This window comes from Neomonachus schauinslandi, chromosome 6, assembly GCF_002201575.2.
Source record: "Neomonachus schauinslandi chromosome 6, ASM220157v2, whole genome shotgun sequence".
Classification (NCBI taxonomy): Eukaryota; Metazoa; Chordata; class Mammalia; order Carnivora; family Phocidae; genus Neomonachus; species Neomonachus schauinslandi.
This window is the reverse complement of record NC_058408.1, coordinates 121238608-121256231: the sequence shown is the minus strand read 5'-3', so window position 1 is coordinate 121256231 and position 17624 is coordinate 121238608. Positions and strand designations below refer to the sequence as shown.

The window sequence follows — 17624 nt, the reverse complement described above, 5'->3', positions numbered from 1 at the left end:
GCTGAGCAGGGAGCCTGATGCGGGACTCGATCCCCGGACTCCAGAATCATCACCTGAGCCGAAGGCAGTCACTTAACCAACTGAGCCACCGAGGCGCCCAGGATTGCATATTTTTAATTTAAAACAACTTGGCTCCAAAAATGCACTTATTTTCATCTTATATTTTGAATTTTTGTTGAACTTTATTTTACTTTCAGGGTTTTCAGGCTAGCAATATATTTTCTTTTGGTGGTCAAAGATCCTCTTACTCTGTTAGTTGATGGTGTGCTGAATGAAGTTTGCTGAAGCTCTTTTGTTTCTTCTGTTTTTCTTCAAAAGTAGAAACAATATTTGAAATTTCAGCCAGTCAGATTATAACATGAGACAGGTTTTGGACTTTTTGTCATCACTGCCACCTCCTAAATCTTCTGTGGCTAGTAAAAAGGAGAAAAGCAGTAGTATTGGGAATCCGGGGACACACAGTGTTTTTATTCTAATACTCTCATAATGTTAGTATCAACTTTATAGCTAGTTAATAGTTTTAACACAAGTACTAGGGTTTTGACCATTTTAAAACTTGAATTAATGTTCAGAGTTGATACATTTAAACAATCTTATAAATGATTAACCATTTAACAACATCTGTTTCTCAAACCACTGAACTGCACAATCTGGGAATCTGAGTTGTTGCTTTGTGCCAACAAGCACAAAGCTTGTTGCCTGAAGATACAAAATAATGTTTTTAGTTCACAGAGACTTCTCAGGGTAGCAGGAGGAAAGTTCACAAGTAATTTTTATGCAAATGAACATAGAAGATCTATATCCGATATACTGAATACTAAAAGAAAGTATCAGGAGCCACTTAAAGAACCTGATATCCTGTTCATCATAAAATTGAGATAAAGATGAAATTTAATTGTACTAAGAAATACCTTTGCTTTCCACTTGCATTGTAAAATTGACCACTTTTGTTATCTTTTTTTTTTTTTTTAAGGTTATTTATTTGAGAGACAGAGCTTGAGCATGACGGGGAGAGCAGAGTGAGACTTGTTATCTTTTTGAAGTGCAAATCAGGTTATTGCTTTCCTATCTAAATCCCTTTAATGACCTCCCCTTGCTCCTCTAGAGGACAAATCCTCAAGCAAGGCCTTTAAGGCAGCACTATCTGGCCTAACTGCCTTACCAGCTTTATCTGGTATTTTGCCCTGCTTGTTCTCTAGACTCCAGCTACACCAGTTTCTACGTTCTTCAGTTGCACCAAGCTTATTTCCACTTCAAGGCCTTTGTGCATATTCTTTTTTTTTATTATGTTAATCACCATACATCATTAGTTTTTGATGTAGTGTTCCATGATTCATTGTTTGCATATAACACCCAGTGCTCCATTCAGTACGTGCTCTCTTTAATACCCATCACCAGGCTAACCCATCCCCCCACCCCAATACTTTAAGTGGAAAACCCAAAAGACTCCACCCCAAAACTGCTAGAACTCATACAGGAATTCAGTAAAGTGGCAGGATATAAAAATCAATGCACAGAAATCAGTGGCATTCCTATAGACCAACAAGAAGACAGAAGAAAGAGAAATTAAGGAGTCGATCCCATTTACACTTGTGCATATTCTTTTCCTTCCTTCTTCCCCAACCCCTCCCCCTTTCTTGGCTTAGCCAAAGCCACCTGTGTTCAGAGTTTAGCATAAGCATCCTTCTTCAGGAAAGCCTTCCCCATGCTTCCTCTGATAGTTACATAAATTGTTCATGATAGATAATTAATTGTTCATTTATTGGTTTAATGTCTAGCTCCCCGACCAGGGGGTAAGCTCTGTGAGGTAAGGACCCTAACTTTCCCCAGGCCCTGCTGAACCCAGGGCCTTGTACAGAATAGACACCCAATAAATACATTGGTGAATGGATTATCAAGAAGTCAAACTCCTACTTTTATTCTGTTGAAGGACATCCTTAACCTTTTAAGCAAAATACTTTCTCCCTCCATGAATTTTTTTAAAATACCAGTAAACACAATGGAATCATCTAAAAAGAATGTTGTATTTTTTTGTTTTTTGTTTTACAAAGCTCTTCCAGAAAGAGCAGATTTATTGGTTAAACAATAAAAATTTCTTACAAAACCTTTTAAGTGCTGAATCTCAAGACAAAATAGGAAGTCATGACATTAGCATTCTGAATTCAAGGTAACATCTGAGTCATCTGATAAACTCATAGTTGATCCTAAGCATCTTAACAGTGGCTTTCTGAAGATAATGTTAAACCAAACAGTGACTTCAGGAGTAGAAGTTTCATCAAGAAAAACCACTATATGGGGACATTTGAGACACAGTCAGTCTTGGAATAACTGTCAAGTCATCCCATTCGGTTGGCCAGCTTTGCTTTCATGTAGGGCTTCCTTAAGTCTGGAAGGGAGGCTGGAGGTCTGTAAAATCTTCTCATTATATAGAGAAGAATATTGAGCTCAGAGAGGTTAAGCAAGTTGCCCAAAGAAACAGCTAATGCGTAATGTTAGAACTAAAATTGTTTTCTCACCTAACTCTGATGCCACTGATTCTATGGCTTTTGTATTTCTAAAATCTCAGTCTTCTGTGGAGGTACTCAGGAGCCACATACTAGAGTGGATGAAGAAGCCTAACCCCAACCCCTACTTCAGCTGGACCAGTCAATTCCTCCTGGAATTATTCCTAAGAACTTGTTGGGAGTGGGGGTGGATATCTGAAAAGCACTAATCAACTTATTATAATTACTTGAAAAGCAAGTTTCCTGTTTGCATTTACTTACGGTTTTGTCATGTGAGATTAAGCTCAGCCTGACTCCGGGCTATTTTACAATAAGCAAAAACACATTCCATCTAACTAACCTTTTGTGGTCATATTTCCTTCTTCCTGTTTTTTCACCTCCTCTTCAAGCACCTTCATCTTTGCATCATACTCATCAGCTAGGGATTTCCATTCTACTCTGTTGTTCTGAAGACCATTCAGCATTGGTGTGATTTCTTTATGAAACCGTGAGAACTCCTAGAGAGAATTTTAGGTCAGAAGCTATTTAAATCATATAGTTGATTTTCAGTACTTTTCATATGCAGAGAAGGAGCTATAAGGAGTTGTCACAGTGCTCAGTGCTCAGAGCTGCTTGGATGAGCTTAACTCAGTGCCGTGGAAACAGGAAAGACAGTGCTGTTTTCTGAGTACATCTCCTCTGTTCAATGTGCTCATGTCTGAATTCTAGTTTTTCTTCCACCCCTGAATGAAATTAGGGTAATTCCTCAAGCTACTTTGGAGAAACAAGTATACCCCTAATGGCTTTCCATGTGGGTGACTTCTGAATTTGGTAACACTTTGAAAGAAAAAGCCTCATCCCCAGATGATTATATATTTCACTCAATTTGTTTACTTACCTTATATACGAAAGTACAGACAAAATCAATAAATCCAACTTGAAGTTTGGGTAGTTCATCTTTTTTGTTTCTGTCCATCATAGGCTAGAAAGAGAAATAAATTCTTTAAGGATAGTTTTCTAAGACTCAGGGAACAAAAGAAACTGATTTGTATCAATAATTTGTAATAAATAGTGCATTTTTATGTCAAGGTCTTTACAATAGGCTGTTGCTGCAGCACGGTCCTCTCCAGATCTCCTTGTTCCCAAAATTCATTTGCAACCAGAAGTGCCACCTGCAAATAAGAATAAGACTTGGTTCATGAAACTCACTCATTCATAGAGAATTTGCATTTTATTAGTATGAGTGACATTTAAGGATAACATATTAATGCTTGAGGCACTGTCACATCCCATGCTCTTTGGTTTTAAAAAGATGGCGCCTGGGTGGTTCAGTTGGTTAAGCATCCGGTTCTCAATTTCGGCTCAGGTCATGATCTCAGGGTCGTGGGTTTGAGCCCCGTGTTGGGCTCCACGCTCAGTGGGAAGTCTGCTTGAGATTCTTATTCTCCCTCTCCTTCTGCCCCTCCCCCTGCTCACGTGTGCTCTCTCTCTCAAATAAATCTTAAAAAAATAAAAATGAAAAATATAGATTATATTGAAACGGGAAGGGGAAATTTCTCTTGCCACTTCAGCATTCTAGGCCCATTCTGGGAGTACCTATCTCCTATTTGCTATTGCCACCACCTCTCAACAATAAAAAGGGGAGATGGGAGGATGTTTAATTCTGTTACATTTTGCTTCAAGCTCTGAAACTTCCCACACATCCTCCTCTTGTCCTGCTTATCTGTTAGCTTCTAGCATATCTGCATGTACACACATGCACACAGATTAGAACACAGCTTTACTTGATTACAGGGTAAGGATATTTGAGGGTAAATTTATATAGCTTTTAAAAACCCAATATCAAGTTTAATGAATACCCACTAGCTGCCTTATATTGGCATGAACCAGGCTTGCCAGGAGGAATCAGATGTGACCTTTTTCTTTAAGATGCTTCCAGTCTCGTAGAGATAGTCATGTAAACCATGTGGGTAAGGGCTATAACAGTAGTAGTATGAAGTGCTGGGGATTGAGGAGAAGGAAGTAAGGATGAGTTTCATAAAGGAGCTTGCATTTATGTTGCATCAAGGATGAATAGTAGTTTTTCAGATAAAGAGGAGGGGAAGACTATCTGCAGAGATAAAACTGAACATCCAGAGCTTAGCGTTAGAGATGGTGAATGGGAGAGAGTGCCAGGAAATAATCTGGTGAGTGTGAGTTAAGGACAAGGACAGGTAGTGACAGGCCATATAAGCTTTGCTAGGAAGTTTGATTCTCTAGAACGGTGATTCTTATTCCTGGAGCCCTAGTGCACCAAAGAGCACTAGCAGCCCCAGCCAAGAGAGATTTCAGCTAGAGTAACATTGGTTTCTTCTTTTATATAAGTGGTCTTTGTACAACTTTATTGGGGGTGGGGTGGGGAGGACTTTACTTCTTTTTTAAAAGAAAGCTTGGAAACCTCTGGCCGTGGGGAGTTTAGAAGGAGAGGAGTGGCTGAGCAGAGCTCTATCTATAAATAATCCCAGCAGCAGCTCAGAGGAGGGCTGGGTAGCTAAGGATGAAGAAGGATCCCTTAGGAGGGTCCCGCCACCATCGTGCTGATGAAAGAGGAAGTCGACCTGAGGCAGTAGCCAGCATGACAGACAGGAATAGGGAGGTGAACTTCAGGCAAGGCCCCAGGTTTCTGGCCTGGGTGATTGTGCAGATAAAGAATCAAGGAGGAAGAACAGGCATGTCAGGGTGGAAGGAGCACAAGTGTTTGGTTTGGAATTTAATGGTTCTAATTATTCTATCTTTATTCATACAACCCACAATTATAGTTGAACCCAGTGAATTCTGGCCTTTCTTCCATGTAGGGTTTCTCCTAGAAGTCACTGAGGGAAAAAGAGAAGCTTCTTTCATCCCGTTAGTAAGAAATCAAATAGTAAACTGGTGACTCCTGACTCTCACTCCCTGAGGTTGGCAAAAAACTGGGGAAGGCACCCTTAAACATGAACTTACTATAGACAGTGCCTTTTAATTATTGATAACACAGTGAAGAAGAGGTTGTAGGAGCAAAACCACCCTTGATAGAGGAAAGCACTAATGATTCATCTTTGTCTTGTGCCAATTTATCTCCTCTGTTAAAAACTCCCTTCTCTTTGCCTTGTTCTGGGGCCTAACCAAATGACTTATTGTCTTATTGACACTTGTGAGCTCTTGAAAGCTAGTTATCTTTCTTCATTACCAGAAATCCAACAGGGAACATTTTTTGTCTTAAGGTCTCAAGTTTCATTTTTCTTTTTAAATTATAAACCAATTGTTTGTTCCAGGGTAATGAAAGATAATTGCTTACAAAATATATAGTCACATAATTGCTAGCTATAACAAAATTCCAAGATTGCCAGAATCTTCACGTTCGCTCTTACATGGATCTAGGTAGTACCTGTGCAAGTGACGGAAAAGGAAACATAACTGTACTCGCCTGACTTTGTACCTCCCAGGGTTTGGTTATAGCTGACAAGTCACATGCAGTCATCATCATTGCCCTTGGGAGAAAACAACACTTGTTAAAACAAAGATATGCAAAATAAGGGTTTTGTTTTGTTTTTTGCCAAAAGAGGAATAAAATTCTGACTACTTACATGACAATCTCCTTTTTGGTTGGATCAATGGTTACATATTTGATGGCCTCTTCTTCAGTTTCCATTTTTTCACAGGCATCAACAATTTTTTGAAACATGCTTCTCTTCCTAAAAAAGATATAGCTTTGCAACAATTTTAGCATGTAAGACCAGAGATAAAAAGTATCTTTAATATATGCTTTTCAGATTTCATGTTCCCACTTTGCATCAGATGTCCACATAGTGGATCTAAAGGGTCACAGGGGAGAAGAGAACAGGGAATGGCTGTTAACCTTGGCACAGAAAAGGTTTAAGACAGAAAAACCACAAGCCACAAAAGGAAAAAAGGAATTGGTAAGTTTGAATACATTAAAAAATTGAATACATTAAAACTAAAAGTAACATGTGACAAATTAACGTGACAAAACAACATAAACATAAAGGCCACAGTCTGTGATGAGATAAATGATGATAAAAAATGCATAAAACCAACAAAGAATTAGAACCTAAAATACATGAAAAGATGCTCAATGTCACTGGTAAAAAAATACAAATTTGAACATCAGTAAGATACCATCTCTACTCAAATTGACAAGATAAATAAGTGAATAGATAGATGTAAGTGTGCCCAGATCAAAGGTAGTCCAGATACGGGATAACAGAAACTCTTGCACACTGCTGGTGGGAATTTAAATTGGGAAAACTACTCAGGAGTGTAGTTTTGCAATGTAGTATTAAGACTGAAGATTTGCAAACCCTATAGCAATCCCGTTTCTAGGCATGTACATTAGAGAAACTCACATGCGTACAAGGATATACAATACAGCATTGTCAACAATAATGAAAAGTTAGAAATGATCTAAATATCCATGTGTAGAAGAATAGCTGAATTCATTATGGCATCTTCATAAAGTTGAATATACAGTTAAAACTAATGAACTGGATCTTCATATACCACCAAAGTAAATCTTTAAAACATAATGTTACATGAAAAAGCAAGTTGTAGAAAAGTATGTAGAGTAGGATACCATTTATGGACAATTTTCAAACACTTAATATAAAAACATGGATGGAAAGGATGAGTACACATCAACATCAGAATGATGGTATCTGTGAGGGAGAAGGAGGGGCTTTTTGTGGAATGAGACGGGATGCCTCGATTGCATTACTTTTTTTTCCATAAAAAAAAAAAGATCTCAGATGGGTGTGGCAAAATCTTAGCATTTGTCGAATCTGGGTTATGGATGTTTGGATATCAGTTATGTTATTCTAAGTATCTGTCTTCATCTTCGGACTATAGAATAACTAAATTTTTAATTAAGAAGGACCAGAGAGTCACAATTTGATACTACCCATCTAAGTCATTAAAGAGTTGGACATTATAACTAGTTCACCTTGTTCTAATCTGTTTTCACCAACAACTTTATAGTTCACTGACAAGAAAATTGAAGCTTGGAGTCTCTGGTCTCCTTGGTTATTATTATTGTAAATAGGCTAGTGCTCTGCTGTATGTAACTCAGAATTATGTGAGTTTGGTTAATGTACATCAGTATCACCAAGATTTTTTAGCTCCCAGGTTCCAGAAAAATCAAATGTCTGATCCTGCAACTCTAAATATCAGACCCTGGACCATGATGAATCCCCCAGGACCAAGATCACCTCCTAAGGCTGTGTGGCATCACTCTTTGGGCAATGCACCAACCTTGCTGTACATCCTTCAGTTCAAACTTCTTCAGACAACAAACTAATTGACATTAGGAGGTTAGTTTTTTAAAATATGTTTTCAGATGTCTAGGAAATTATCAGGTACCTTGAGGGTATTCTACTGATGATCCAAAAGGAAAGTGAATAAATGTGTGTGTGAAGAAATGCCTTTTAACTTGAATGCAGTGGGTCATTTATGTAAGGCAGAAACACATAGAGCGTAAGGGAGTTCTGTACTTACTTGAAATATAAAGCCAGGTCAGTTGCTATTATTGCAACTTCAAACAAATGAATAACTGTTTCAAACTGGCGTTTATTTAGGTTCTGGAAGATATTTAAACTCTGTAAGATAAAAATTCACATAAATGGGACTATTTAAAAAAAATCACAATAAAGTGCAAACATTAATTTGCCTTTGATTCAACAAATAAACCCAACTATGCCTAACAAAATAAAGATAATTAGCATGGAAGAAAGCTTTTAGCTTTCTCTCTTGGGTTAAGTTACCCCTCTACTTTGAGTAAGGTAATTTAAACTATAAAAATAGATATTCTTAGCAAATATTCTTGTAATCAGTGTATAAGTTTGGGGAGTAAATAAAAGTGTTTTCTCCAGGATCATTTATAAATATAACAATAAATTTTAATTTTGCTTGTATTAATGGAGGGGTTTTAATAAAGAATATCTGGTACATCCCATTGTTAGATATGCTGAATTATCCACCAGATAATTTTAGAGTAATCATAGAAGTTGTTGGAAAACTTTCAGAAACTACAAGTTACACTAGTACTCATGTATATATCAAAAAAAAAATAATGAAATCCTCTCAAGTTGTTCTTAAAATGTTTTCTTGCAATTATATTTTACAAAAACTTAACTAGACCTTTCTTCAAAGAGTTTCCCACTAATACTCTCCTCATATATGGATCAGCTTCATAGTGTCCTAGAAAATGAGAGTAAATTTGGGAGTGGTTTTTAAAAGCTCTCATATTCTAATATGTATCATTTTGATGAGTACATTATTTTATTTTATTTATTTTTAAGATTTTATTTATTTGTCAGAGAGAGAGACAGGGAGAGAGAGATGGGGGGAGAGAGAGAGAGAGGGCACACACAAGCAGGGGGAGTGGCAGGCAGATGGAGAAGCAGGCTCCCCTGCTGAGCAGGGAGCCCGATGCGGGGCTCGATCCCAGGATCCTGGGATCATGACCTGAGCTGAAGGCAGACACTTAACTAACTGAGCCACCCAGGGGTCCCTTGATGATTACATCATTTTAAACAACAAACTACACCTAGTTAATAGTACTGTAACAATATGTATCATTTTGCAAAAGGTCTCATATTCCAAATAAATCATTTTAGGCATACAGGCCAAAGGACAGATGTATAGTGGTTTTGCCAAATGAAGTTGACGGTTATAAAATACATATGTAGACCTGAATCACATTCTTATCTTTTTTTCTCATTTCTTTTTAAAGATTTTATTTATTTATTTGACAGAGAGAGACACAGTGAGAGAGGGAACACAAGCAGGGGCAGAGGGAGAGAGAGAAGCAGGCTCCCTGCTGAGCAGGGAGCCCGAAGACCTGGGCCTTGATCCCAGGACTCTGGGATCATGACCTGAGCCAAAGGCAGATGCTTAACCAACTGAGCCACCCAGGTGCCCCTTCTCACTCATTTTCACTTTCATCTAAAAACATGGACAAATCTTCTAATTGAAAAAACCCTGTCTTAATTCTATATACTTTTTATTTTCTCTTTTCTTTCATATCTAAGGATCTTAAAAGAAGAGCTTCTAAGTAGTTTCTTTATAACCTATGGATATAGATTCATATAAAAGATCCTGCTTCTGTTTTATATTAGTGGCTAGAAAGCCCTTGACCAGATTTGGGGCCCATGTCTTATACCTTTCGCTGTATACATTTTGGGACTTTACTATAATTTATCTTCATTTTATTTTTCCAGTAGTCCTATTTCTTTTTCTTTAACCCCCTCCCACCCTTGTTTTTGTATTTTTGGAAGCTCCAATAAAATTTTTGGGAACAAATTGAGTTAATAAACATATATACACACATGCTTTTTTGCTTTTTTTTTTTTTTTTTAGTAAGCTAAGGCAGAGCCAAGTGATTAGAGCAGGAAGAAATTAATACAAGATGATCAACACCAAGACATCCAGATGACGTTACTAAAATATGAAGAATTGGGGCGCCCGGGTGGCTCAGTTGTTAAGCATCTGCCTTCGGCTCAGGTCATGATCCCAGCGTCCTGTGATGGAGCCCCGCATTGGGCTTTCTGCTCGGCGGGAAGCCTGCTTCTCCCTCTCCCACTCCCCCTGCTTGTGCTCCCGTTCCTGCTATGTCTGTCTCTGTCAAATCAAAAAATAAAATCTTTAAAAAATAAATAAATAAAATATGAAGAATTAAGTATCAGATGAACATCTATGCAGAAAAAGCAAGTCACATGTAAGACAAAAAGATTAGCCATATACAGCTCTTCAGGGCAATACTTAAATGCCAAAAGACAGTGAAGCAATGTCCTCCAATTTCTGAGAAAAAGCGTGACGCAAGACCTTTATGTCCCGCCAAACTGATCTTCAAAAACAAATGTAACAAACAGGTATTCTTAAGCATGTACTTAGTTTAACCTCTCTTGGAAAAACTACCATTTAACAAAAACCTAGCCAATCAACATGTGAGTCAAAATAAAATACAGAGGAATGGAGAAGCCAGAGTAAAAGGATTGATTGTAAGTATTGGGCCCATTTAAAAGTAGAATTAAGAATAAGCAATTGTGGGGGCGCCTGGGTGGCTCAGTTGGTTAAGCGACTGCCTTCGGCTCAGGTCATGATCCTGGAGTCCCGGGATCGAGTCCCGTATCGGGCTCCCTGCTCGGCAGGGAGCCTGCTTCTCCCTCTGACCCTCCTCCCTCTCCTGCTCTCTGTCTCTCATTCTCTCTCGCAATAAATAAATAAAATCTTAAAAAAAAAAAAGAAAAGAATAAGCAATTGTGTTGGAGCTAGAGAGTATTATGCTAAGTGAAATAAGTCAGAGAAAGACAAATGCCATATGATTTCACTCGTATGTGGAATTTAAGAAACAAAACAAATGATCATGGGGGAAAAGAAGAGAGAGAGAGGCAAACCAAGAAACAGACTTAACTACAGAGAGCAAACCAGTGGTTACTGGAGGGGGAAGGGTGGGGGCGCGGGGGAAATAGGGGATGGGGATTAAGGAGTGCGCTTGTCCTGATGAGTACCTGTGTTGTATGTAAGTGTGTGGAAATTATCGAGCAACATGTGAATTTTATAAATACTGATAATGGTAAAAAAATGCTAATGATAATAAACACCTTACAAAACAGACGAAGATGTGGGAAGAAGCAGAAGTATTTTCATTGCTTCATGTTTTATAGTGAGTTAATAGATAGTATAAAGTTAATACATATAGGCTAAAAATATCAAAATTCTAAATGCTGAGCTATAGTTTTTCACAATTTCTCATTTGTTCATTGTAGAGAGCTCTTTAAGAGCTAGTAGCTCTTGCTTAAAGACACAGTGTCTAAAGCTCTGCAATTCCTTCCATTTCCAAAATGTTTCTTCTATTAAATTCAAATAGAATTACATAAAGATAAATGGAAAACTAATCAGCAATGAAAAGGAATGAATCACTGATATATACAACGCAGACACATCTCAAAATTATTGCTTTGTATGAAAGAAGCCAGCACAAAAGAGTACTTGTGTAATTGCATTTACATAAAATCTACAAAAATCTAAACTAATTTATAGTGACTGAAAGCATTTCAACAGTTGTCTAGGGCTGGGAGCAGAGAGGTACGCACTGCAAAGGGGCATGAGGAATGGTTTGGGGTGACAGAAATGTTCTATATCTTGATTGTGGTGGTGGTTTCTTAGGTGTATAAAATTATATAAACTCAAAATTATACACATTGAAGGGGTGCAGTTTATTGTACACATATTATACTTTAATAAGGTGATTTTAAAAACATAACTGACTTTTTAAAAAAAAGCTTGGATAGTATGATCCCATTTTTCTAAAATTGTTTCCATTCTGCCTGTATACTCACAGGTGGCCACAAGAAGTTCATCAGGTGGTACTGAAATAGCAATTTTTTGAGTGATAGTATTTGAAATATTTTTTTTATATTTGTTTTTTAGTTTTCCCCTGTCGCTGAGTTTTTATATTTGCAAGTGTAATTTTTACAACCACTATGGAGTCATTGATTTTAAAAACATGTATGTAATATTCCATTTGTCTTCTCAAGGACTGTGCTGAAAACCTAAGGTGGGCACAGGTGGCCCAGAGCATGAGAGGAGGCCCGTTTCCCAGCTGACTCCAGCAGGGCCCAGGCGTGCTCAGCTGCTCTCCCTAGCCCACAGAAAGAGTCTATGTTTGTTCTCCTCTCCTATTAAAATGGCAGTAAACATATCAATTCTGAACAGTACACCAAAATAGGTAGGAATGACTCCAATACATCCTGAGTAGGGCTTTCAGGTGAGGTGAGGCTGGAGAAAGTACAGGCTGTTCCAGCCTTCAGTGTGGTACCTGCAATACCCATCAGAAGACATTGCCAACGTGTTCATGGCTCGATGGGACCATACACAGGATATTTCATTGCTTCTTCACTCCTTTGTATAGGATGAAGTTGGTATGGAAAAGCATAAATAGAATTATCATAAACTCTGTAAGGAAGTGTTTTGAATAATAACAGGGTTCTGTTAAGCTGAGCAATTCATTTTGTTGTTTCTACAATACATGATGGCATTAAAGTTTATACTCTTACAAATTTGACTAGCAAGTTTTCCACCTGTTGACTCAGGTGAAAGAGTGGACTTCTGTCTGGTTTGGAATACGGGTGTTTCTTAATCCTCAGAACTGTGAATCCCACTCTACTAGGACATAAGGACATTTTAATTCAAAGCCTCATAATATGCAAAACAAAATGGCTGAGTAATGACCACTAAATGTCAAAATTGTTATATAAATCATGAGGATGCCCTTATTTAAATGCTTTTAATGCAAATATTTTCTTTATACAAAAAAGTAAATGAAACAACAATACTGTCTCCCAAAAGTGTAAAAAGAACATCTGATGGCTAAAAATTTCATTTTTCTTAGCATTCCATTTGCCTGCTCATAAAAAGCTCTGTGATTGCATTGCCTAGCGACTCTATTTACAGGCCTTGTAAGTTTGCAGTTAGCAGGTTGGATAGCATTGTAGACAGGTCCTTGCCAAGGTGGTATGGATTACTGAGATGTAGTATGACTTTTTAGAAAGAATAATAAGCCTTTATATAGCCATCAAAACCAGTTTCAGACTCCAGAGTAAATAACATTAAAAGAGATGGAAAACAATAAGTCTATTATAAACCTTTAAATTCCAGAAAACCGTATGAGATACGAGGACCCCCACCCCACCCCCACCCTCCTACCCCCCCCCAAATGTTAAGCATTTAAACACTTGGTTGAAGTTCTTTTTTTTTTTTTTTAAGATTTTATTTATTTATTTGACAGAGAGAGAGAGAGCAGAAGCAGGGGGAGCTGTAGTCAGAGGAAGAAGCAGACTCCCCACTGAGCAGGGAGCCCAATGTGGGCTCGAGCCCAGGACCCTGAGATCATGACCCGAGCCAAAGGCAGACGCTTAACCGACTGAGCCACCCAGGGTCCCCTTGGCTGAAGTTCTTAAAATATATTTTGCTTTAGTAGGAACATGTAAAATTAAATAATAATTTATATTCGACACTACCTGCTTGTGGTGTCACATAATCAGTGACACCACTGATTATAAAAAGTAGAGAAAATTCTTGCTCAAAAATATAAGATTGTCCCAACAAAGACTCATAACAAATTAGTAACAGCAATTTATTCTTGTCTTCCTGAATTACTTTCAATTCTATTCCTTTTAATTTTCATAGAACAAATAATATCATCATTTTTATGTTATAAACGCTACTGCAGGGAGAGGTTCTGGCTTTACACCAGAATTATCATTCTCATTAAAAATGCATGAGGCGCCTAGGTGGCTCAGTGGGTTAAGCGTCTGCCTTTGGCTCAGGCCTCATGATCTCAGGGTCCTGGGATCGAGCCCTGCATCAGGCTCCCTGCTCAGCGGGGATTCTGCTTCTCCCTCTCCTTCTGCCTCCCCACCACCCCCCACTCATGCTCTTGCTGGCTCTATGTCTCTCTCTGTCTCAAATAAATAAAATCTTAAAAAAAAAAAACTAAAAATGCAAATTCCTCGGCCAGAATCCCAGAAAGCCCCATCAGTAAGTGCAAAATGAAGCCCAGGAACTGTTTTTAACATTCTGTACGCCCCCGCCCCGTGAATTCTGATGCATTCGGTCTGGGTCCCCCTGTCTGGGTGCGGCATCAATCACAGGCTATTAAAAACACTCAAGTTTTTTTTTTTTTTTTCTTTTTCTACCTTTCTGCTTGGTTACTCTGCCTTACAAGTTTCCCCACTTGGCTTTCTTTACATTATTTGGGAGAATTTAGTGTTATCTCTAGACTTGAGCATATTTCTGTATGTTCCTTCCCTGAGCCTTTAATAAAAGATTGTTACAGAAACTGAAAAAAGCTCCACCCCCCCGGAGGGCTTATTTCTCCCAACTGAGCATGTGTGATTCTCAACAAGTTCTCTGCTATGACAAGTGTTTCCCTCCATCTAATAAGGACTCGTTTTAATCAGTTTTGGTTTGGAACCTTCTCAAGAGATTTTTTTAAAGTATAACTATATTACATATCCACAACTTTTCCACAAGCCTATATACCCTTAAATAAAATTCATAAAAGGAAGAATGACGGCCTCCTATGGAATGTTAGTAGTACATGACATGTGCAAATCAAAGTGAATTCAAGACCAAGCTTCCTGCACAAAGCTGTCCCTGATCCCACCCCTCTGCTCCCCTATGCCCTGCCTACTCCTAAATGTGGGATCTCCTTCTAGAATCTCAGAGCATTACCAGTGCCTCTCTGATGGCAGTTGTCTGTTTCTGTCTTATATGCTGATTTCATGCTTACCCCCGCTACCAAAGCTTGACTTCCTCAAAGATACAAAGCCTCACAGGGCATGCCCCATGAATAAGAAAATCATTGGCTATCTAGCCTCCTTTCCCCTTTCCATATATATATATATGTATATATATACACCTTAGGATGCACAGGGCCCTCTCACATCCACATAAACTTTTTATTCTTTCTCCACGGACCCACAGAGATTTTGTCTTTCCCTGGCTCTTTTCTATCTCCGCTCCTTCCAAACTGGTTGTTCAAAACACTTGCAAGATAGCCATTTCTAGCAACTGACTTCAATAAGGATATAGACTGTCAACTGCCATAACTCAAGGCCATCCTCTTTCTAAGCATTTTCTTGGGTTATTGCTTTGATCCAGAGCTTCTGAGCTGCCCTGGAGAAAGGCTCATGTACCTCATCCTGCAGGAGAGTCTTACTGTACTCCAGGTGGTGCCTCTCCAGAATGGAAGATCCATGAAGCTTTGCTAATGGAGACGTGGATCTAGGAGGAAGAGGATATGCCATAAGTTTAGCTGCTTAGAGATTACAGTATAGAGTCTTTACTCTCTGAGGACGTTTTCCATTTCTTCCTTCTCCCTCTCCTCTAATGACTATGAAATGATCGAAAGTAACACATTGGGACTGATGTTTTAGATTTAGAACATGAGAATACGCTCTTTATTTATTTTTTTTAAAAGATTTTATTTATTTATTTGACAGAGAGAGACACAGCGAGAGAGGGAACACAAGCAGGGGGAGTGGGAGAGGGAGAAGCAGGCTCCCCGCAGAGCAGGGAGCCCGATGCGGGACTCGATCCCAGGACCCTGGGATCATGACCTGAGCTGAAGGCAGTCGCTTAACCAACTGAGCCACCCAGGCGCCCAAGAATACGCTCTTTAAAAAAACTCTAAAAAAAAAACTAATTTGTTGAATGCATAAAATGACTGAATTATTTAAATTAGGAAGTTTGGTTCATCCCCTGCATCTTTAAAATCTTTAGGTTTCCTGGAGCTTACGGCACTGGCCTGTGACTCTCAGAACATGAAACAAACCTGTTGAAGGCCCACAGATCATTTGCATGGAAAATGTTTATTAAGAATTTCCAGGAACTGGGGCACCTGTGTGGCTCAGTCAGCTAAGCATCTGCCTTCGGCTCAGGGCATGATCTCAGGGTCCTGGGATCGAGCCCCGCATCAGCCTCCCTGCTCAGTGGGGAGCCTGCTTCTCCCTCTCCCCCTCCCCCCACTCTCAAGCTCTCTCTCACTCTCTCTCTCAAATGAATAAATAAAATCTTTAAAAAAAAGAATTTCCAGGAACCAAAATAAAAATGATTATAAAGTGATCATTTCTTTCCTCCTTCAGGACAGGGATATCAATTTTAAAGTTAAAATTCCCATTTGTTAATGGTTAGGTCACAGCTTTCTATAAGAGGGGACTGCAGTCTTGGGTGCCCTGTCTTCCTTCAAGTCTTTCTGTTTGAGGAAGGGGAAACCCTCGAAAATAACAGGGAGAGAGAGGAAGTGATGGAGAGAGGCTGAGGCCAAAGGCTTACACAGGTAATGTGAAGACTTTGTTATAGAAATATGGAACGAATAAATAATTTTTTTTTAATTTATTTATTTGACAGAGAGAGACACAGGGAGAGAGGGAACACAAGCAGGGGGAGTGGGAGAGGGAGAAGCAGGCTTTCCGCCGAGCAGGGAGCCCGATGCGGGGCTTGATCCCAGGACTCTGGGATCATGACCTGAGCCGAAGGCAGACGCTTAATGACTGAGCCACCCAGGCGCCCCTAAATAATTTTAAGAAAGGAAGAAATCAGAGATAGGGGAGGCAGCCTTAGTAGAGAAGTTTCATCTTATTTCAGAAAGAACAGAACTTTAGGGAGTAGAGGAGATAGTAACAGGTCACTAACAAGTCTGGTAACCCACATGCACTAGTTAGGGAACAATCAGACTGTGTCTGAGCAATATGATAATTGATCATAATTTTAGCCCATATTTAAATACCTCCTCTGTGTCAGTGCTGGAGATTTAAAAAATTAATTAAAGCTCGATTCCAGTCAGAAAAGAATGGTGTCTTTAATTCCTTTGGGTTTAAAATAAAGAAAGATTTCTGGGGAGTTAGCGATACACCCAGTCTCAGAATAACACCTCTCCAATTACTTATTAATACAAAGGAGAAAATGTACCTTTACATAAAGAGATCTCCTGGATATTGCCCATAAATAATTTAACTAAACCTCATAAATAATGGGACAAATTGCTATCATGGGCCTCCTGATGTGCTGAGAAGGGCATCATCCATGTTGAATTCCCACCAAAAATGTTTACCCTGAGTCTGGTAATCAGGAAACCACTGGGAAAACCCAAATTGAGGGCTTTCCTGCACCAGAACTGGCCTAGACTCAAAAATGGCAATATTCAGAAAGACACAAGAAGGTTGAGGAGCTATTCCAGATCAAAGAGATTAAAAATACTGGACAACCAAACACAAGGGGTGATCCTTGATTAGATCCTGAATCAGAGGGGATAAAAAGCTATAAAGGACATTATTGGGAAAATTGGAATCATTTGAATAAACATTCTATATTGGATAATAGTATTGTACTAATGTTAAATTTCCTCAGGGTGATCATCATGTTGTGTTTCTATGGGCAAATGTCTCCCTTATTCTTAGGAGATACATGCTGAAACATTTTGGGGTAAAATGTCATGATGTCTGCATGACTCACAGATGGTTCAGTAAAAAGAAAAAGAACTAATTTATATACATACACAGACACACACACATATATATAGACATATTTGGAGAGAAAATGAATTTG

At 38.7% G+C, this 17624-nt stretch overlaps 1 protein-coding gene and 1 long non-coding RNA gene across 2 annotated transcripts in view; one reads left to right on the top strand and one right to left on the bottom strand.

Moving 5' to 3' along the window:
• Positions 1–351: 351 nt before the first annotated feature.
• The window catches only part of PDE6C (phosphodiesterase 6C), a 48345-nt gene continuing 31072 nt past the window's right edge, over positions 352–17624 (bottom strand). The window contains exons 15-22 of the mRNA XM_021699800.2: positions 15215–15302; positions 8010–8110; positions 6086–6193; positions 5926–5989; positions 3581–3655; positions 3382–3465; positions 2845–3001; positions 352–413 (exon numbers count right to left, since the gene is read on the bottom strand). Coding sequence (XP_021555475.1) covers positions 352–413; positions 2845–3001; positions 3382–3465; positions 3581–3655; positions 5926–5989; positions 6086–6193; positions 8010–8110; positions 15215–15302 — 739 coding nt within the window. The remainder of the gene's footprint in view (positions 414–2844; positions 3002–3381; positions 3466–3580; positions 3656–5925; positions 5990–6085; positions 6194–8009; positions 8111–15214; positions 15303–17624) is intronic.
• Positions 10380–15946, top strand: LOC110589278. Its single transcript, XR_002480878.1, has 3 exons — positions 10380–10513; positions 12053–12243; positions 15801–15946. It is a non-coding gene; the product is annotated as an uncharacterized LOC110589278 (long non-coding RNA).